This window comes from Melanotaenia boesemani, chromosome 8 (genome assembly GCF_017639745.1).
Source record: "Melanotaenia boesemani isolate fMelBoe1 chromosome 8, fMelBoe1.pri, whole genome shotgun sequence".
Taxonomy (NCBI): domain Eukaryota; kingdom Metazoa; phylum Chordata; class Actinopteri; order Atheriniformes; family Melanotaeniidae; genus Melanotaenia; species Melanotaenia boesemani.
This window is the reverse complement of record NC_055689.1, coordinates 7,591,227-7,613,038: the sequence shown is the minus strand read 5'-3', so window position 1 is coordinate 7,613,038 and position 21,812 is coordinate 7,591,227. Positions and strand designations below refer to the sequence as shown.

Here is a 21,812-nt window from a genome sequence, read left to right as displayed (position 1 = left end):
TACATGTTTGGCCTTTTGGACAGACCTGAAGTTTGTGAACCTGTAAGACATAGACTGTACACACAGAAATAAGTGCCAAATTATCCAAACAAAACAAGATATATGTCCTTCACTGTGTTTTTTACAGGTCTCCTGCCTGCTGAATGTAGGTGTGTTCCAAGCTAATATCAACAGTCTAGCCGCTGAACACATCACAGAGGGACAAGGGTAAATGGTGTGTGATAGCATGTAGCATTTCTCAGCCACTACTGAGGAATGTGAGCGTGGAATTTACTGCACCTACCGGGGATGCTTCTGCTCCATGTGTTTTTCAGCTTTGCAACCACAGAAACTCGACCTCCCCACTGATACTGCCGAATTATGAACATGGAGAAAAGTTTGGGGGTTTTTTTTATACATTGGACAAGTGCTACTTGGAATTTAGCCATAATTTCCAAAGCTTAAACAGCAGCAAACAAGCTAAAACACATTTTATCACAAATATTTGCTTAAAATAATTCTGTTGTAACTGTGCATGACAGAGTTTTACATAAGAGTGTTTTGATGTGGATGACAAATGAAAGCAGAACCACTGAGTCTTTGAATACTGGGCCCAGAGCCCATTGTTGTCATCTAGTTACAGGAATGACAATATAAAATTCTGTCAAATGTCATTTTCATAATAATTCACAGTCCTGGTTATTCCAAGAAGGAGACAAACACTGACAAACATGAGCCTTGTTGTGGTTTACAGCTGCTCACCCTGCTGACAGAGTAAAGTTAAACATATCACAATAGGAAAAACTTGCTTTAATTATTCTCCTTGTTTTGTCCTCATGAAGGATCATTTTGCAAAGAAACCCATCAGAAAGCAGAAGGATTCATTTCCTAACATAAAACATAGTTTAGTGGTCTCGCCAGTTATAGGCAACCATGTAATTACACTCGTAAATCTCTAAAATCCCTCCGCTAAAACATGGATTATTATTTGCTGACACAGTTTTTAGCAGTACCACAAGATCCACGAGAATTAGGCATCTCATGTAGAAAATATGAGAGCATATTTGAACTGCTTCACTCAGACTGCAGTCGCACCAGATACAATCTCACTTGTAAATCTAATGACTGGGTTTGCTGATATTCCTTCATGAGTCCTGGAGTGCTGCTGCTCCGCAGGCTTTCCTTGCAGGGACTTCTAGAGAAGTGATTGGCCAGCAAGAGGGCCAGTAGGCGGAGGAGTAAGCAGGATATTTGAACTCTCCTCGCACAGCTCAGCTTGTCCAGACATCATCATCTAACTTTTCAAATGTTTTTCTCTCGAAAGAGTCCATCGTTATCTGTTTCTCCGGGCAAGAAAAGAACATAACAAGGGACGGCTTTTAACTGTTTTTACTTTTATATCCACTAAGAATGGGAATGTACTGTTTGAACAGATGCCTGGGAGTCTACTGATGCACCTGTCGATTGAGGGAAAAACTCAGTGTGTTTAAGAATGGACAAAGTTGCTGCAATGAAGTCTGATACTCTGCCTCATCTGGACGACAGCAGGAGAGCTGAGGAGAGGAGCAGGCTGAACACTGCAGACTCACCTCAGACGAGTTTAACAGATGGACAGAACACAGACCCGCTGCAATGCCAGGAGACTTCTGAAAACAGCTCTGCCTTAAAGTACAGAAGATATGGGTATGACTTTTTCATCTTTTGTTGGGAGTTTTTTGATGGCATGATCAAAAATGAAAACAGGCTCAATGTTCGTCATAATTCAGTTGATTTACAGTAAATAAGTTAACTCGTTCAGTCAATGACAGTTAAACCAACAGAGAGAAAAAGGTTTATGTATCCATTTTAGCTTCTAGTCTGACAGATCCTTGTCAATCTAGTTGACTTCTGACTCCCCCAGGTCTCGTCTGAGTGGAGTCAAAGTTCGCCACAAGAGACAGGTGCTGCAGGACATGGCTCGGCCACTGAAACACTGGCTGTACAAGCACCGCGACAACCCCTACCCAACAAAGACCGAGAAGGTCCTTCTTGCTCTGGGCTCACATATGACGCTAGTACAGGTGAGGCCAGATCACAGAAGAAAGTATTGCATTTTCTCAGCCATTTTCTTTAAAGAAAGGGACATCTGTCCAGGTCTCCAACTGGTTTGCAAATGCCAGACGAAGGCTGAAGAACACTGTGAGGCAGCCAGACCTAAGCTGGGCCGTGAGGATCAAACTGTACAATAAGTACATCCAGGGAAACGCTGAAAGGCTGAGTGTGTGCAGTGATGACACAGAATCAGATGGTAAGGTTCATCAGTAGTTCATTGTCTTTTTTTTTTTTTGTTTGTTTGTTTTTTTTGTTTGTGTTTTTGTTTTGTTTTGTTTTGTTTTTGTTGTTACTGCCATAAAAAAAAAGCCAAAGACTTGATTGGGATAGTTTAACTTCCCCACTGAAACTGCCTTGTCAACAATAGTTAGTAAAGTATAACCAGTAACAGCTTTGTTTGCTTTACCACAGATGAAGAGTGTACACTACAGCCTATCAGCCAGTCAAACTTTGGCAGGTCGTCTTCTCACAAGGGTGTGCTTGAGAAACAAGGCAGCGTCCTCGCCATTGCTGACTGCACCAACAGCGATGACAACACATCTCCTCCATCCAAGTACAAGAGCAGCTTACTGAATCGCTATCTGAACGACACTCTGCGACACGTGATGGCAGCAAAAGCCGACGGGATCGCCTCAACATGCAAAAGGAGAAGCCACTCTGAGTCGTTCAGCTCCAATGAATGTGATCAAGATGTTGTCTCTCCGGCTTCGTCCTATGAGACAGAGGCCAACTTCATCTACCAAATGGGTGAGAGATGTTGGGTTTTTGTTTGTGAACCTGACACTTATTGTGTGACCACAAACAAGTTAAGATATCACCTGCAAAATGGTACAAGATTATTGATAGCATCCCCTGTCCAAAAAGTCATAAAAGCATCTTCCTCGTTAATTGGAGATTAATACTGAATATGAGGCACACTGACAGTTTTATTACCCTGTTTCCCCTCAGTTCTGTTTTAACACACCATAGTGTGCAGTAAAATAAGAACAGAAACTTCCACTTGGCTCGTAAGAGCTCCCTGTCATTAATAAATCTTTGGCATTCCACTGAAACTCAGAAGCTCTGCAAGATTCAATCATACATGTTACAGGAAAACTGGGAGGGAGTTTGACACCCAGGTACCCTTTCAAACCTCTAGGGAGCACAGCACACTGACAAGCTTCAAATCCGTGAAGGCACAGGAGCCAAAAACTCTGCAAACATTACTAACAAAGACTCATGTAGACGCTGAAATCCCTCATTTTAAAATTGGACGGGGCTCTTGTTGGCTGCCACTGAACACCACAAATATCATTTCCATATAGTAGAATGTGCCATTTGTTCCGCTTCAGCTTTTAGCCTTGGTGGAAATGTCCAGTCCGTTCTCAAGGACAATTACAGAATGTCTGAGACTTTATTTCTCCCAGGGTGAGAAGTGGAGGCTCCAGCCAAGTGTAGAAATGGAGCAGTCTGTCTTTAAAATGCTGAAGACGTCTTGTAGAGCAACTGTCAAGGCTGCCACTAATATGTGAGACAACATAAAGGAAATTCACTAATATTCATTCAACTTCCCCTGTCAGTGTTTGAGGATGTAATTGGCTCCATCAGCTTCTATGTGCTTTGGCTGTCTGCTTCTCTTTTCCCACTCAAACTCAATCTGATGTAGCGCGGTGTGTTACAAAAGTTGTAAAAACATTTCTGAAGCCAGTTCTGCTTATTGGCTCTTAAATTTTACTCTAAAATTAAACCAGACGTGCCTAACTATTTTGAAACTAATTTCCTGGCAGTAAAGTTGTTACAATCGAGCAAACATTGTTTAATGGATATTTTCCTAGTTTGTGACAAGGAGAAGTCTGTATGAAGACTCAGTTTAACTATGGATTTGTTACCTAAAGGAAGGAAAACTCAGAATAAGCAGAAAACTACTGAGATTAACAACGAGCCAGTGATATGGTTTCCTGTATGAACAACATTGCCTAGTATTAGAATATTCTTTGTTCCTCAAAAAATTATTTTACGGTTATTTTAACTCAGTAGAACAGCTGTATAAACAAGCTCACCATTTCCTTCATTTACTGTAAAAGACATTGAGAGAAACAGCACTTAATCAGAAGCTAATCACACCAACGAAAATAGACAAGCTAACTGAATGGATACTAGTTAGCTTGGCTAGCTGCCAGTTAGCACACCTCCCTTGAGACATTTTTACACTGGTCTAAAAACTTGATAACAGCCATTAAAAACTGGGTTTTGAGTGCAACGGGCAACTGTTCAGCTGCCATTCTGTCCTATGTCAGATGCAGTAGATACAGGTTTTAATTAGCTAAAGCTCAGCTCAGCTTCAATGGGAACACAATGCCAGGGTGTACGTGCTAATTTTCACTGCAATCAGGGCAAAAAAATGGGATCACTGGCACATGTTCTTTACTAAATAACTGTTCAACTGACTTCAGTGTTTAACACTGAAGCTCTGAAACTATCAACAAGACTTTACAGAGATCTGATTGGTCAATGTATTGGTTTTTTTTTCCATTTTTCAACCTGTTGTCAAAACAGCTGGAAGCTAATTCTCTGGACCCTTTTGTGTGGCTGACATCCACAGTCCAGCCAAAAGTAGTAAATTAGAATGATTATCTCACAGGGCTTTAAAAATTAGAAACAGAACTGAAGACACAGCTAAAAGCCTTTCTCTTTGAGGAGAAATACTGTACTGGTAAGTTTTAGCCTTCGAGTGCTGATAAGACCTGAATCTAGAGGCAATTAGGTGCCCTTTTGTTGGCTTTTTGTAACTGTTTTTATGTATTATTATTATTATTATTATTATTATTTAATACTGTTTAATACTCCTTTTGGTATAAAAACAGCACTACTAAATAGGTCCACCTAGGTGGCCAATTACCATTTTCCATTGCTTTAGTTTTATTTTAGAAATGAGAGATTTTGTTTTTATTTATTATTTTTTTATTTTTTTTTTATTTATTTATTAACCTGTTTGTTTCATCTGGAAACAGTAAAGAAGGAGTAACTGCCTCTTTGTTTTCACTCGATACATAATGCTCTAAAACAAAAATTAAAGAATTATTCTATTTCACTAAAGTTTGAATCCAAACAGAGTTATTCCAAAAACATCTCCATAAATAATCATGGGGAGTCCAAAACAACGCAATCTTTTCATTGCTAACACTGGCAGGTTAGGGTTTATTTGTTGATTGTTTTTCCAGTTTGCCTTAATTATCATAAAATGTGAACCTTTGTAGTATATTTTAAATTTAGAAAAATCAATTAGGTTACAAATAATAAATTAACTGTAAAATTGTGTCAAGCAGGTCATATAGCCAACACTGGAAGGGAATTTAGAGGTGGGTTTTATATATAGAGGGCATAAAAAGTAGTCCATATGTCTTTTGAGAGCATGTTTCAAAAGTGTAACTATACATCTGGCAGACCACTCTGAGGTATTTCTTGCCATTATTGGTCCTGTTTCTGTTACAGTAATAGTTCCTATGAATAATCAATTAAACTCAATGAAAAAGAAGTTCATAAAATCGCCCTGATCCAAGTGGATCACAACAGTGTGTTATAAAGTTTGACTTGTTTTTCAAATGCATTTAGTTGTCTATTGTTTAATAAACAATTAAACTGGTAAGATATACTCATTTAGATCTTCACCTGCAGCTCAAAGATTCAGCATAAAGATAAATTAAATCTAAAAAAAACATAGGCAAGCACATCTGGTCTCTAAGCTTGTGATACTCAGATTTTCCTTACAGACATCAAAGTGGCTTCAGATTTCTTATTTTCTCATCTAATTTTATCTCCCAAAATGTTGAACTAATTATTAAAACATGTCCTGTACTCATTTACCTAAATGTTCACATACACTTTTAATATTTTCCTTCTGGTCATATTAAGGATGATTGTAACCCACTTAGTCTCCTCTGTGGAGGTGAAATGGAAAGTCAAGCTGCCAGAATTATGACAGTCACTAACACCATTAACACATCTGAACTCTGCCCGTGAGACGACTAAAACAGTTACTGAACCCAAAGTGATTTACTAATAAGTGATGCCACTTCACTGCGTCTTACAAGGTTTCAGTCCCACAGGCTGTAAAAATCCAATGTATCACAGCAAGTTTCCTTTTTACTGTATAGGAATGTTTACACCATATAACATGGTCCTCACATCAACTTTACTATTTCCCTTAAAAAGACTGGAGAGCTATAAATGTGACTAGAATGGTGTTTTATTAGATGCGGAGCAGTGAAAAACAAATCTGGACACACATCTTACTGTGTTTTCCACCCTTCATGATCCATGCAGGTCAGAACAGGGAGTCTCTTGGTGAATACATATTCACACTAGGGAGAAAATGGTTTGTTGATTTTAATAACACACCCACAAAACTGACTCAAGTCACTGACAATGGGCCACGCGGAGGGGGGCAAACATTTAAATCTGATCTCTTATACATTATTTCAGGGCTCAGTAAGGGTGGACTCTCAACAGTTTTGATCATATGAGTCAAAGATGTGGCCCCGAGTGGCCCCAATGTCCTCATGTTATTTTTGTTTTAAACCATGGACCTTAAAGCAACACTGCATAAGTTTCCGACCTTAAAATTCTGTACTTCCGACTCGTTTTGATATGCACACTGACATTCATTATGCACAGTCCTGCGGCCATTATTGCTCTGCAGTGTCCTGAGGCTGAGAAACTGAACTTCGCAAATTTGTGTTGCAGCCCAGAGCATCACACCACAGCTGTGTTTTGCTTTTTAGCATCATGTTACATTCCAGCAACTGGTTATCAACACACTGGCTGTTTTGGATGAGCACCAACAAAAAATGACTCATCAAAGAAGTGCAAGAAGACATAATCAGGGGAACAGTTGAAAAGAAAATAGCAGAACAAGTGATGAGATAAAAGATAACATCAAACTGAGTTTTACTGGCTAGGGAGATCTCAGAGAAGAGACAGGATGTAAGATGGATGCTGAATTAGCCTTCATTAGCCAGGCACCAACGTGCAAAAATCTGCCAAAATTCAGTAGTGTTGCATTTGGAACACACTACAGAACTTTTGTGGTTTTCTCAGTAAATTAGCCGTCCTATCGATGGCTAATTTAGCATCCATGTTGCATCCTGTCTGTACTGTAAGCAGTCTCCAGCCAGTGAAAGTCTTATCTTAGCTCTCACCTTATCTCTTGTTCTTTCTCTCTTTTCGTCTGATGTCTTCTGGCGTTTCTTGCTGAATCAGCCACGGTGTGTGTTCAAATTAGTCTGTGTGTTTAAATCTGTTTGTTAGCATGTGATGTAAAGTGAAACTCAGCTACAACATCATACAGCATCTCAAATAAAAAAGTTATATAGTTGTAAAGTAACAGCTCCAGAAATGCACTTAATAGATGTCACTGTGCCATCAAACGTGTCCAGAAAACAGAGTTTTAAGGCTGAAAAGTCGCGTAAGCACCAGAATTAGGTGTCTATTACTAATGATGGCACGGTGCTTTATCACAATAGATTGAATGATATCATTATTAATCCCATGATTAAAATTAAATTAAATCAAAATTATCCATGTTACATGTGTGCTATATCAATTCAATTCAAATCAAATCAAATTTTATTTATATAAAACTTTGCATATACAAAGTAATAACAAGTGCTGTACATTATAAAAACAATTCATGCATATTAAAAACAAAATTTAAAAGCCTTCGCACATGTGAATGGATCAAAGAAAACAAAAAGGCAAAATCGTACACAAACTCACACTCATACCAGGCAAGCGAATGCACTCCCATGCAGTCATAAAATGCAGGCTGGTGACATGTCACCACAGATTAATATGTTTTCCATCAATATCATCAGACAGGCTCCATACCCCAGAAACACTAATAAACACAACATCTTATTAAGGCACCTTTATGCTCCCTCACGTAAGTAGGAACATCCGTTTTAAACGTTGTCATATATCGCTGTCCTCATACTTCCCTGCGTGTTTTGCATTGCCATGGTGATTGAATCAGTTCCTCCACTAGTGGGCAGTACTAGGTTCAGAGTTTACTCCTGCGAGTCAACATTAGTTTCAGACACCGTTTGTAACACACCGATATAAAGTTATTTCCAACTCCCCAATATGCCCTTCTTCTTCTCTGGTTTGTTTATTTTGCTGGTTGCATTTCAGCTATTTTGCTCAGCGCTGCCCCAGGGATTTCCGATGGTATTGCTCCGTCTTTGGCCTCAAGTGATGGATAGTTTATCTCCCTGAAAATGGACCAAATTCCGCATGTAACCAACACACGGACGAAAATGTCTGTTCGTCTGCATGTCTGTCTGCCTGTCCGTCTTCTGCGTCAAGCATAAATAGGCCTTAACATGTTCTTAACAAAGTGTGAAAACAGTTAAATTAAATTGTTTGCAGGTTCTGTGATGGATTCATTTATGCTGCTGTATGAATATAAATCTGCAACTCATTAAATAATAATGCAGGTGCTTTGTTTTTCATCAGCTGGCATAAATCAGTTTTTTAAAACGTCTGAAAAGCTTTAGAAATGCTGGTAAGCAGATGTTACAGAGATTAGCTCTGAGTTTTTCTTGCTTCTGCATCTTTTGCTGGGTAAGCTAACATGCTGCTAGCATCTTTACAGCTGCAGGACAACTTCTCATTCTGAAAGAGATTATATAAACAGATTTTTTTTTTTTTTTTTTTTTTTGGTTAATTAAACCTCTGAAATTTTAATATAATTCACTGCAGCACACTTAAACAAAAGGTAGTGATTTATTAAACATTAATACATGTAGCTGTTAACTGATCCGCTCTTCAAATTTGAAGCTCACCAGAGGTAAAAACAATGTTTTTTCTTTGTAATAAATATATCATTCGGCCTGCTTTTTTGGGAAGACGTGAACGTTTAGGAAAAAATGCTAAGGGACGTTCAGTTGCAATGGTAAAAAAAAGAAGAGCATGAAAAACTCAAATGATTTACTATCAGTAAGAAGTTGCTTTTGGCTCTGGGCTGCGTATAGAAAGCAGAGATGGACATGTTTCGGGTTGTTAGCACTGAAAGACTGTGTTTCAGTGGTGGGCCTCTAATTTCCCCGACCGTTGCTCTCTCAAGAAAAATCAGTTTTGACCACCGTCTATCTGCTGCAATAAAAAAAAATTTCCCAAAGCTGAAATGGAAAGTATGTTCTACAAATTTTGCATGCGTACAGATAGTCCATAAACAGAAACTGTGCAGACAGTGCAATATTACACCAGAGTCTCAGTCGTTTCTGTCTGCTCCTGCAATGTTCAGGCTGTTTCTTCTCTGGCCTTTTAATTAATTAATTAACAATTAATCCTTCATTCTTCTACAGATATGGCAGAGTAGCCCGGCATTCATCTGTTGGACTCCTCTCTGTTTACTGTTTATTTCTATATAAGAAATATTTAGAAGAAATAAACTCACAGGAGCTTTCAGAGCTTTGGAAAGCTAAATAAACATAGTGTTATTGTTGCACTTGAACATATTAAATTAATCTGTTAACCTATATTTAGGAGCAAGGCTTCAATCAAACCTACAATCACCTGACACACCTTCTTATACTGAGTGCAGGCCCTATGTCTTCTATCACATCCTCCTTTTCCCCCATCCATCCATAAATCCTTCCATCCATTCATCCATCCATCCATCCATCCATCCATCCATCCATCCATCCATCTATCCATCCATTCATCCATCCATCCGTCCATCCGTCCATTCATCCTTTAAATGAATTCTAATTTCTATTATGTATTGTTATATTCAGTAATGTAAATTCTGTATTGTAAATGTGTCTCAATGGGACTACCTGTATAAATAAATGTAAAATAGAAACTACCTCATCCACACTCCTCCGTCCTTCCATCATCTTACCTCATCTATAAACCTTATTCCTGCCCTACTCGTTCATCTTCATATTCATATATTCATTTTCTTCTTTCAGTTCTACATTTTATTTTGGGCGTCGTTGGTTTGGTGGTCTTTCAGAGGGTGTGGGAGGTGGGTGTTCTGATCCAAAGTTAGCTTGGATCAGTAGCCTCATGAGATGGAACCTTGACTCTGTTTCTCCTTCTCGTCAACCACTGATTAAAATGTCTCAGGCCATAAAACCACATACAGGTCATACATGGACCTGCTACATGCACAACTAGCATATGATGACAGTCTTACCTAAACTCTGTAATGTTTGTTATTTCATTTCTTTAAAATAAAAACAATCATGGCACATATGGTGAGTCTTTTTCCCCTCTTTTGCAGATACAGTTGATTATACTTCAACTAAGACTGACAGGTGGGTGTAATTATTTGTTGTTCACTTCATTATCAAATCAGCGATTGACACTTTTTTACTAGGAAGCTGCTGAAACTGAAGACGTGTATCTATTTGTTATTCTAGCTTCAATTCAAAATCCCTCACCTCTCATAGAGCTGTCTCTTATTGTCTTCACAGGGACCAGAAGCAGAGCCGGAGCCCACAAGGATGTGACCAAGGCTGGAGGGAGATCCATGCCGCTGTGGCCCTCACCAGCTTAGCACGGGGGCAGAGTTCCACCGCAGACCAGAGCAGCACTCCTGTGCCCAGCGCTGCCATGGGGCAGAGCTGTGCCAGAGATCCTGTCTGCTTATCAACGACCACTATAACAGACAGGATGTGGGTCAGCGGACCTGCAACAGGCCTGACGCAGAGCACAGGGACCACTCTCACAAGCCGCATCATCCAGAAATCCTGTCATATCTCTGAGGTTCAGACTGTCAAAGTTACCCTGGCAAACAGCAGATAGGCCCGAACATTCAGGAATACCAGATGCTGAAGTGCCTTCAATATTCCCTCTGTACAACCTCCATGACTAACATTTAATGTTGACTAAATTGAAGATTTTCTACCATTTTTTATATTGTAAAATTCAAACACTAACCTAATGAAGCTGTAAATAAATATGTTTCTGTGCTCTTAATGTCCATTAATATTGCAGTAAGTTATAATAACTCTCAGGAGACTGGATTATCATCCAATGATAAAGCAGCTGTTTGAATAAAACCGAAGTAAAATCTTCTGGGCAGTTTTTTTCCCCCTTAAATCCTTGCTTTGCAGTGGTCTGAGAGCAGAGCTTTGCTGAGCTTATACTTAGTGGTGCTGTAGATTTTGTGCGTGCAAACATAGACTTTCATTATAGCTTTCCAAACTGTAGTTTTAAAAAGTTATAATCTTGGAAGAAGGGTGGCACATGGAGCACAGCACAGTCGTAATTCCTCTGGCCATGAAGGTTACAGTGAATCATTTTGCTATAAGCCTCACAGAGACAGCTCAATAAAATATTCATTTCATTTGATGAAATATGTGAAAATACATGCCAAAATCAGCAGTGGGCCATGGAGACAAATGGGAACACTGGAATGTGACGGGAACCACATTTAATTTATTTATTTTATTTCTTAAAAAAGAATGTATGTTTTATAGTTGAAGAATAAGTTAAAGTCCAAATTCACTGGTTATCAATCACTTAAAAACCCATTAATGTTCCTCAATGTTGTTCTAAGTTTTAAGTTTTCCCACAGAAAAAAAGCACAACTGATTTGTTAATGAAACATCAACTCCCCCCAAAAAGCTGGGACATTGTGTAAAATGTAAATAAAAACAAAATGCAATGATGTGCCAGTCTCATAAACTCATATTTTATTGCCAACAGAATGCGAGTATAAAACAACATATCAGATGTTGAAACTGAGACATTTTACCATTTTATTGAAAATATTAGCTGATTTTTAATTTGATGGCAGAAATAGGTCTCAAAAAAGTTGGAACAGGGACAACAAAAGGCTGGAAAATAACTGGTACAAATCAAAAACAATTGGAGGAGTGTTTGACAACTAATTATGTTAAACGGCAACAGTCTAAGTAATATGACTGGGTATAAAATAAGCATCTCAGAGAGGCAGAGCCTCTCAGATATAAAATAGCAGAGGTTCAGTAATCTGCAACAAACTACGTCTAAAAGTTGTGACACAATAAAAAGAAAATGTTATCCAGAGTAAAATTGCAAAGACTTTAAAAACTCCATCATCTACAGTGTATGATGTCACCAAAAGAGTCAGAGAATTAGGAGGAATCTCTGTGTGCATAGGACAAGGCCAAATGTTGAACCTGGATCCTTGTGATCCCTCAGGCAGCACTGCATTAAAAGCAGGGCTGATTCTCTGTTGGAAATCACTGAATGGGCTCAAGAACACTTTCAGAAATCACTGTCTGTGAACACAGTTAACTTTGAAATCCACAAATGCAGGTTAAAGCTCTATCATGCAGAGAAGAAGCCATATGCAAATACACCCAGAAATCCGCATCTCTGATGGTATGGGGTTGGATTAATGTCTATGGCGCAGACTCTGTGAAGGCTCCATCAATACTGAACAGTACATGGAGGATTTAGAGCAACATCTGATCCCATCCAGATGTTTCTTCCAGAGGAGGTCTTGCAGATTTCAGCAAAACAATGCTAAACCACATCCTGCATCCATCACAACAGCATGGTTTCAGGCTACACTTCAGTTAGATGATCGCTCACCGATTGCTCAGTGTGAATATTAGAGAATTCAGCAGTTTGTGATTGTCCTGCAGCTCGTAAAAGTGTTGCCATCCACAATAAAGGAAGATAAACTTTATGCTCTTTGACTGGATTGATTGTTTACACTGCTCAGTCATCCAAATATCTCCTGTTAGCCAGAACTAACAAAACTTTTAGTTGTAACAATACCCAGTTTTAAAATGTCTAGTTTTTCTGTGAAAGCTACCAAAGCAAAAGAAAGCAGGAAAAAAAAGGAAAAGCAGAATCAAGAGGCACCTACAGTTCCATAGCTTAAGCTGCCCCCTTGTGGCAGAGGAAAGCTAAAACAACTGGTTGTGCTTTGTCAAAAAGCACCACATCAGAGGTAGGCAAGTTCGGTCCACAAGGCCTGTAGTCCTGCATGTTTTTGATGTTTCCCTGCTCCAACACACCTGACTCAAATGAATCCAAAAGCTTGTCAAGTTCTGCTCAGTGACTCATTCGTTTGAATCAGGTGTGTTAAAACAGGAAAGCAAAAACCCTGCAGGACTGTGGCTCTCTGGGACTAGGGGTCGGCGATACTGCAAGATTTGGTATCAATCTGATACCAAATAAATAAAGATAAAAATCCAAATTTGGTATTATCTTGGCGAGAGACTCTGATTTCGGGCATAGAAGTGCCTTGTCACCACTTGCCACAACTGTAAATTGAATCCACCAAAAACCACTTTATCCTCCTTATTTATGAAGAGTCTGACAGTTTCAAGCTTTACATTAAGTACTGATGTTAATACACTAGCAACACTACCAATGTTGGCATCGATATTATTGATATTTCGATCGTTCTGCCCACCACTATCGAGGACCAAACTTGCACTAAACAAATCATTCCAGGCAATTAAAATAATGTTTATCTTCCTTTTCTGCAGACAACATGCATGACAGTCACAGACTGCTTCAGTGTTTGACTTTATTTACATTATTAAATAAATGCTCAACAAGAGGAAGCCAGAAAGAAGTGGAAGTATTATAACTAAAGTAGTTTTTTTCTATTACTTTAAATGTTCAGAAAGGTGCTGAAAATCATGAATTCCTACTCAATCTACTGTCTTTTCTCCACTGCTAGCGCTAAGTTTGCATGTCGTTAGCATTAGCCGCTCATTTCAGTGGTTTCTCATGCTAGCACGACGTGCCACTCAGCAAATAGTCAGGATTTTTTCCTCCCATTCTTCTACGTGGAACAAATGGATTGTCTGAGCTCGCTTTTCTGAAGTTATAGATGGTGCTTCGCAGACTCAAAGCAGAGAGAGAGGGAAAAAAACATCTTTTGGACACTTGAAAGAGGTTAAAAACATCTTTTTTATGTTTTAGCAGAGGGGAACTTAAGCCAACAGATGTGCTTTGAGCTTCTGGAAAGAATCTTACATTTTTTTATTTCTATATTTTTATCTGTGAAAAGCACCAAGTGTTTTGATTGCTTTTATCCCAGATCTCATCTCTGGAATGTTCTGACAGCAAAAACTTCAAGTATAACATTTCCAGGAAATGTTCGCCTTGGGGGAAGATGTTAAGAAGGTAAAAATGTGCCAAAATGAACAAACTTGTAGATTTGATGTGAAAACTTGTAGAATACAATGTGAGAAGTTGCGCATCAAAAATCTGAACTTGTATGTCAAAATTTGCTGCTGTAAAGAAAACTCACACACACATGAACTGAATTTGAAGTTAGAGAGAAAAAATAGTCCATCTGACAAATTATCGGGGCTTAACCAATCAGAGTGAATGGTTGTGAGACCAATGTCTCCAGTGTTTCTCTTGTCGGACCTCTTGGCAGCTATCGCTATGGCGCACCAACCTGGGGTAAGTTACTTCATTAACCATCGTTTTGACTACTCCACTGTGTGTTTTAGGAGTAAACAAACATATCTGTTCAAAATGTATAAAGAATTACATTAAGATCAAGTGAATACACTCTTTGGTGTGTATGAAGCAGCAGCAGCATCATTCCCAGCAGTGTGATGAGGTTGGCTTGTCTACTGTGCAAATATTACAGCTATTAAGACTTGACTTATTTTCTACATAATTATATCTCACTTAACATACAGGATCTACAGATTCCACAAATTAACTGGGAAGCAGCAGCCTCTTACCCAGATGCCCAACTCTGGCATCTCCATACCAGAGATTAAATGCCCACTGAGCCAGCAAGAACTTGGTGGCTCGACTGTTACTGTAAACCCACTGAGATCAACAAATCTTGGAGCTGATGTTTATTTGGCAACACTGCAGTACCTGCAGAGCATTGGCTACATGTAATATGCTTAGGTTTGATAATCTAGTACAGAAGAAATAAAGGCAATGTAATCTTTCTTGATGGCTTTGGCAATATTTTACTTGTTTCAAAATCATTTGTTGTGAATAAGTAGAGAGTGTTGTAAAAAATAACTGATCAAGTCATCCAACTCCACTCTTGGAGCTACCAGAGAAGATTAGTAATTACAGTTAGAACCAGAAATATTTGGACCGTAAAACAATTTCCATGATTTGCCACCACATACAGTAGGATTTGATTTGAACCAACCATGATGTCATTGAAGTGCAGGCTTTCAATTATTATTCAAGTAGTAGGAAAAAATATGTTATGAAATATTTAGGAATTTCCACCATTTTCATGGGAATTATCCTCAGTTCATGGGCTCAAAAGTTAATTGATTAGTAAACATTACTGTAAATGTTTGTTTAATATGTGAAAATCCTTTGCAAGCAACGACTGAATAAAGTCTGGAACCCATGGACATCATCAAACATTTTGTTTTCTCCTCTGAGATCTGTTTCTCCACCTTTACTGCAACTGTCTTCTGTTGTTGGCTGTTTGTGGGTATTTCTGCTTTAAGTTTTGTCTAAAGCAAGTGAACTTCATGGCCAGTGGTGTTGATATCTGATGACTGACTCATCTATTGCAGAATAATATACTTCTTTACCTTTAAAAAAATCCTTTGTTGCTTTCACAGTATGTGATCAGTTCCCAGCCTGATCCATACTTTCTTCTTCCCACCATTCTGGTACAAGTTTATTTTAGTTTAATCCAGAGGTCTGCAACCTGCGGCTCCGGAGCCACAAGTGGTTCTTTGGACCTTCCACAATGGCTCTTAATACATGGCTAAACATGTTAAAGAAAAACCTTAAATATAGATATAATAAATGCAGGTTTTTAGCATTTTTGTTATTATTTTTTTCATGGAAAAATTGCATTGAATCTCCACAAAATAATGACACTAAAAATACCGTGACATAAGGCCAGAAACTATGGGCTTTTTTTCTTATGCATCATTTTCCACAAATATCTACATACCATAGAAGAAAGTCTGTCTGTCTTATTTTTGCAAAAGTTTTATGTTTATATTAAAACCTAAAAATAGAAATAAAAATGTGGTTCTTCAAAAATGAGAATTTCCTCTAGTAGATATTTATCAAAAGAGTTTTATTTAGCTGGACTGAGGGAAAATTGGCTCTTTGGATTGTAATGGTCACAGACCCCTGGTTGAATCGGTCTCAAAAATGTTTCTCCTGAACTGAGTCGGCTTCTTTAGATGGTTTTTGGTAAAGTTTATTACAATGTACAATGGAAACTGCAATCAAATTGCCAAACTTTACACAAAGAAATAATCTTTTTAGGACCAGAAAAAAATGTAAATTCAATGACCCAATATTTTCTATTCTTAATGTAGTCTAAAATGGTAAAAACAGACACTAACTTGCAATTTTAGAGAAAACCAAACAGGTTCGAAAATTAAGAATGAAGATGTAAACAACATAAAAATCATTTCCTCATTTTTTTTCATGAACATGAGGATTTAGAACAGTGTTTCCCATCCCAATGGTGCTTAGGACCCAGTGCTTGCGTTTCAGTCAGGGGTCACCAATTCTGATGTCTCTGTGGGACGGCAGACTTCAACGCCAGAGTTGCATGCATGAAAAACATTATCCTTTTGATACCATTTGTAATAAAACATTTTTTGAAAGACTATACTTACCATTAACAAATGTTGTAAAATATCTGTGTAAAGTGGCATAACAAAAGAATGCAGCCAAACTCCTTGTGATATCATGTTTTAGATTTCATATTAGTCCAAAGCCAGAGTCATTAGTTGCAATGCAGCCTTCCAGACAGTGTTGGAACTGATCGTAATCTGTGTAATGACTAGGCAAGCGTAGGATGTGGAAGCAGGTGGAAGATGTCGGATGGTCTGCTTGTACCACCTCCACCTGCATGTCCTGCATGGGTATCTCCCAAAAATTATGATTATGAACAAAAATTCTATATTTCGATTATTAGTAAAGTTTTCCAATATACATGTCATTCGTGTGTATTACTGAGGTTTATAGAAACCTTTGTAGGCAGCTTTTAAAGCCATTTAGACAATTTGAGGTAAATATTCTTACAATCATGCTCTAAATATAAAATTTGTTCTAAATAAACCTGAGCATTCTTAAGGCACATATTCTCGAAAACACACAATATACCTGTCTCCACAAATCGGCGTAGGTAGCCAGCAACTAAGGATTTGACACCAACAGAGCACCCGTCCTCATTCTCTTCCCCTTCTTCAGGCCAGATTATGTTTTGTAGGACCATCTTCATTAAAAAATTAAATGTTTAAAGTGAGACTGAATACAAAAGTGAGATGGCTTAATTTGAGTGCCAAACATAATACCTGAGAACTGCATTCAGCCATTATCTGACATGGGAAAACCAGATCTACAACATCTGGCCTTGCCTCCAACAATGGCAATAACAGACTCTTGCAGGCCTTGCCTCAGCTGCTGTATTTGTTGTGCTGTTCTCCCAAGCACCTGCAAAAAGATTTTATATATAATTTAATTATAACAAGGAGTTAAGACTGGACCTCTGACAGACTGTGCATATCAAATAAATATAGAATAATCTATTCTTATAAGGAAAAATTGACAAGTACAAGTACTGGTCAATATCTCAACCAATTGTTACCTTGGATTAGGTTTGATTGATTTCTCACAAATTTCTGCAGCAGAGTCAATAAAAAATCTCATATTTTCTTCACTAAAAGGTTCACTTTAGAAAGAAGTTGTTCTGTAATACCAAAGAAGCCAAAATGTTAAAGTTAAGATGATTCATTCATGTATAACTGCTTGATTTTAAAGTTTTTATATATAATTTTTTTTTGTTCTCTCCAGTTGATAAATGTGGAGATTACCCTGTAGTTAAGAATGGTGGTGTTTTTCAAAATGGCCGACGTTCCTTAACGTATCTGTGCTCACCTACTTATAAACTTGAGGGTCCAGAGACAGTGTTTTGTTACAGCCACAGGCAGTGGTCTGAAGTTCCCACCTGTAAAGGTAAGAGTCAACACTGATAGTTTATATTCCAAATTTCAGTTATAGATACAGAAAAAATCTCCATGTTTGTTTCTTGTGTGCAGCTAACTACTGCTCTGTGAACACTGATGAATATCCCCAAATAAATGATGATGGAATCAGATTCATAACAAACGGTGACACAATGATGCTGGATTGTAAGGATACCTTTTGGTTTCGCAATTTTGCTTTGGTGGAATGCAGTAATGGAATACCAAGGATATCAAAATGTAAGTACCACTTTATTACATTCATTACATTTTCCATGTAATAAAGTGTAAAATCAACAAACGCCTCAAAAAGTTTGCAGATAAAGCATTGTGTGTGTGTGTGTGTGTGTGTGTGTGTGTGTGTGTGTGTGTGTGTGTGTGTGTGTGTGTGTGTGTGTGTGTGTGTGTGTGTGTTTGTGCATGTTTAGAAGAAAGTATCTAAAAATAAGTCATGATTTTACACCGTACCAGTTATTGTCATTTAAGTTAAAATAGTGGATTCACTGTTTTCTATAAAACCACATATGAAACCTGCTGGTCCTAAATGGCGATAATAATTTTTCTTTTCATAGAATTTTAAATAGTTGAAAGTCACATGATTATATTAATCTGGAGTGTGGAGATTAAAAATCTGAAACTCCAGTCAGCAGTTTAACTTGGTTTAGTTCAGGCTCCAGCCCTCCGTGACCCTAAAGTGGACTAAGCTGTATAGAAAATTACTACATAAAATTAAATGTAATGTCATGACAACCTGCCTCTTTGGCGTCCTCTGCTGTCCTTTTCCCTCCTATACAGGATTGGCTTCCTTGGTGCCTCGCTCACTTGGCTCTTCCTTTCATCCACAGCTGTGAAGATGGGTGAACAGGAACACTGCACAGCTGCTGTCCATCATCTCTTCAACCTCTTCAGCTTAAAAGTCCGGTTTTTCCAACAACTCTTTGCCAGTCAGACAACTACAATTCCTGTGGTATTGAGCCAGCTTTTCTTAATGGTTTTGCAGATTACTCATCCATCTTACTTGAAGTCTAATTCTACATCTCTGACTTCAGATCTTGTTGCCAGTTTTTCCATGTGCTTTTCTGAGGATTTTTGCCCTTCATTAACAGACTCTTTTGTTCAATAAAACTTTGGTTCCTGAGATCAGCATGTACCCTACTCTAAAATAAACTCCAACTAAACGAAAAGAAAAAAATTACAGTATGAACAAGCATGTCTTGGCACCAGGTGAAGAAACTATATTCTAGGGATCCTAGGGGTCCATCCACACTAAAGCCTCATTTCCACCAACAGGTCGCGATGGGACATAACAGCATGATGCCATCGCAGCGCCTTTCTTAAAGTAAAACCAAAACACGTCTCAGAAACAAAGGAGGAGAATGGCGTCATCCAGCAGTTTGTGTTCTTTCCTCTTGGCCGTGCTTCGTAATGCCATTTTAAACAGAGATTTAATTAACAAAAAGAAAATATGTTGCTCTAAACAAGGAGACTGCTTTTTTTCTTTTTTTTAATGCCAGGTTGCATGTGATGACCTTCTTTTTTTTTCTCAATCATCAACGGATTAGAGTGTGTCAAACGCCTCCCTTTCGGGTCTGGTCGGTTAGATTGGTACCCCAATGGAAGGGTCCCAACAAAGTAGGACAGGTTGGGTTGGATATTAGGGAACCCTTTCCAGTTTTGACGTGTGGAAACACAAAAAAAATGCTTCCCGACCTGCACCTGTAGGTGGTAACGAGGCTCAAGAGCCACCTCACTGTTGATCACAGAATTTGTCATCATGGGAACCACTCAGATCAGAACCGACTGGATCCACACTACAATCACTCTAAAAGCTGTATTAACAAATAAGAGCATCTTGTATAAAGTATACATAAGAGTTCATGTAAACCATGGACTTTGTTCAAATAGATCAACAACAAAAGAATTTAAAAAAGCTTCATAAACAGGCAGCAGTCTAAGAATAAATAAATTATAAAATAAGTAAACAGATTAAATAAATAAAAAAAAAATTAATAAATAAAAAGGTAGAAAAAGGAATCCTTTAAAAGTAAAATAAAAATTAGTTGTAAGCTACCCACTAAACAATAGATGTCTGATGGACAGATGCAGGAAATTGACATGAATGCCACATTTCTTTTTTTCTAAGACAAATAATCTCAAACTTGTTATCAATATCATTAATTGATTCAACATTATTTGTTTTTTTTGTTTTTTTTATTGAGAACATGATATTTTATTTTACATTTTCACTTTTTCCTGTACTGATATATACTGGGATTTCGGACTGCAGTTTGTGGTAACCATCTGGCTGTAACTGACATCATTTCTATTCATGCAGATGGAATCATGAAACGTAACGAGCCAGCAGCAGAAGACTTTCTAAGGATGCACACATCTGCTGCTTTTTAATTAACAAAATAAGTGTTGATTGAAATGTGATTTTTCTTTGTTTTTGTTAGTCTGTCTGTAACTGTAGTCCCATGTGTTTCTAAAGGGTGGAATGCCAGTTTATTTTAGCTCAGCAGCAGGTTCGAAACAGGAATTATACTTTTGTATGTGTTTACAGTTATGTGGCACTGAGGCAATCAAATTAATGGATAAATAAAGTTATTTTGTTATGTTATTTCTTAGTCAGATTTTTCTTCACACTGTCATTGCAAGTGTCCACCCCGTCCACAACACCTTGACAAGTCAGAAGCAGCTGCAGTGGGAGGCTGCAGGACACAGGTTCAGGAGATCCTTGTTCTTTCAGCCGCTAGACAGTAGAACAGTGATTTCTGACATGTTCCTCATAACCTAAAATTGGGAACTAATGTTATATCTTAATCTTATCTTATTTATTTATTTTAATTATCTTACAATAGAATTTTTCACTTTGGGATGAGTATTGTATAGAGCTCAGAAGCAGCAAAAAATATCTAAAATCAGTTCAAATATGACGTAGAAAATAGGTCCACAACAGCCACATTTAGACTACAATTAGCCCCAATACAGACATCCCATGATATGAATACTTGACGTTATTTAGATCCTCTGGCATCACAGTCTGCACGTTGTGGGGACCAAAATTGGACGTCCAATAGATTCAAGATTCAAGATTCAAAAGATTTATTGTCATTATACACAATGTAGTAACACAGGTACAACGAAATTGTTCCAGTACAACCCGTCCAAGACTAGACAGCAACAACATGTAGACACAACAGGAACAGGCATACTGAGGCAGCAGCCGCTGAGGCAGCGCACCTATGTATTAGAGTAGATATAGAAGGAAAAGATAACATTGGGGGAATAAGATGTGGCTGGGGAGAAAAAAAAGGCATCACCACACTGGGCCTAAGGGCCCAGTGTTGAGATACAAAAAAACCTCCTTTGTACATAAAAGCACATAACTCAGACATTCACAACATCAGAAATACGTGGCGGGGTGGGAGAGGGGTCTCCCATCACAGCAAGTGCGGACACAGCTGACATGAGCGCAATCCAGCCGATCCGCCGCCTGGGAGTGGAGGGGGGGGGGGGGGAGGAACGACCAAGGCAGTGAATCATCGGGGGAGATGTGTCTGTAGTGGTGTATGTGAGTGTGGTGCGTGTGTGTGCGCAGTAAGTGAGCATTTGAACTTTCTCCCAGTTCTCTATCTCCAGTCTCTGCCACCTGATGATAGTGGGGCGTCCTTGGGAGCTGATCCAGGAAAAAGTCCATCGCCCGTGAGGAGGGTGGGGGACTGAGCATCCGTCAACAAGACATTCCAGGAGAACTTTATAACCAGCCATCCAAGGCCAGTACAGGGAGCCGAATTGATAACAGCATTT

At 38.4% G+C, this 21,812-nt stretch overlaps 1 protein-coding gene across 1 annotated transcript; it reads left to right on the top strand.

The window, feature by feature from the left end:
* Positions 1-1,471: 1,471 nt before the first annotated feature.
* On the top strand, positions 1,472-10,865 carry LOC121644357 (homeobox protein Mohawk-like). Its single transcript, XM_041992260.1, has 6 exons — positions 1,472-1,662; positions 1,880-2,039; positions 2,113-2,266; positions 2,482-2,826; positions 10,337-10,370; positions 10,530-10,865. Exons 1-6 carry the CDS (start codon positions 1,472-1,474, stop codon positions 10,858-10,860), a joined length of 1,215 nt encoding a protein of 404 aa, XP_041848194.1. The 3' UTR covers positions 10,861-10,865.
* Positions 10,866-21,812: the final 10,947 nt, after the last annotated feature.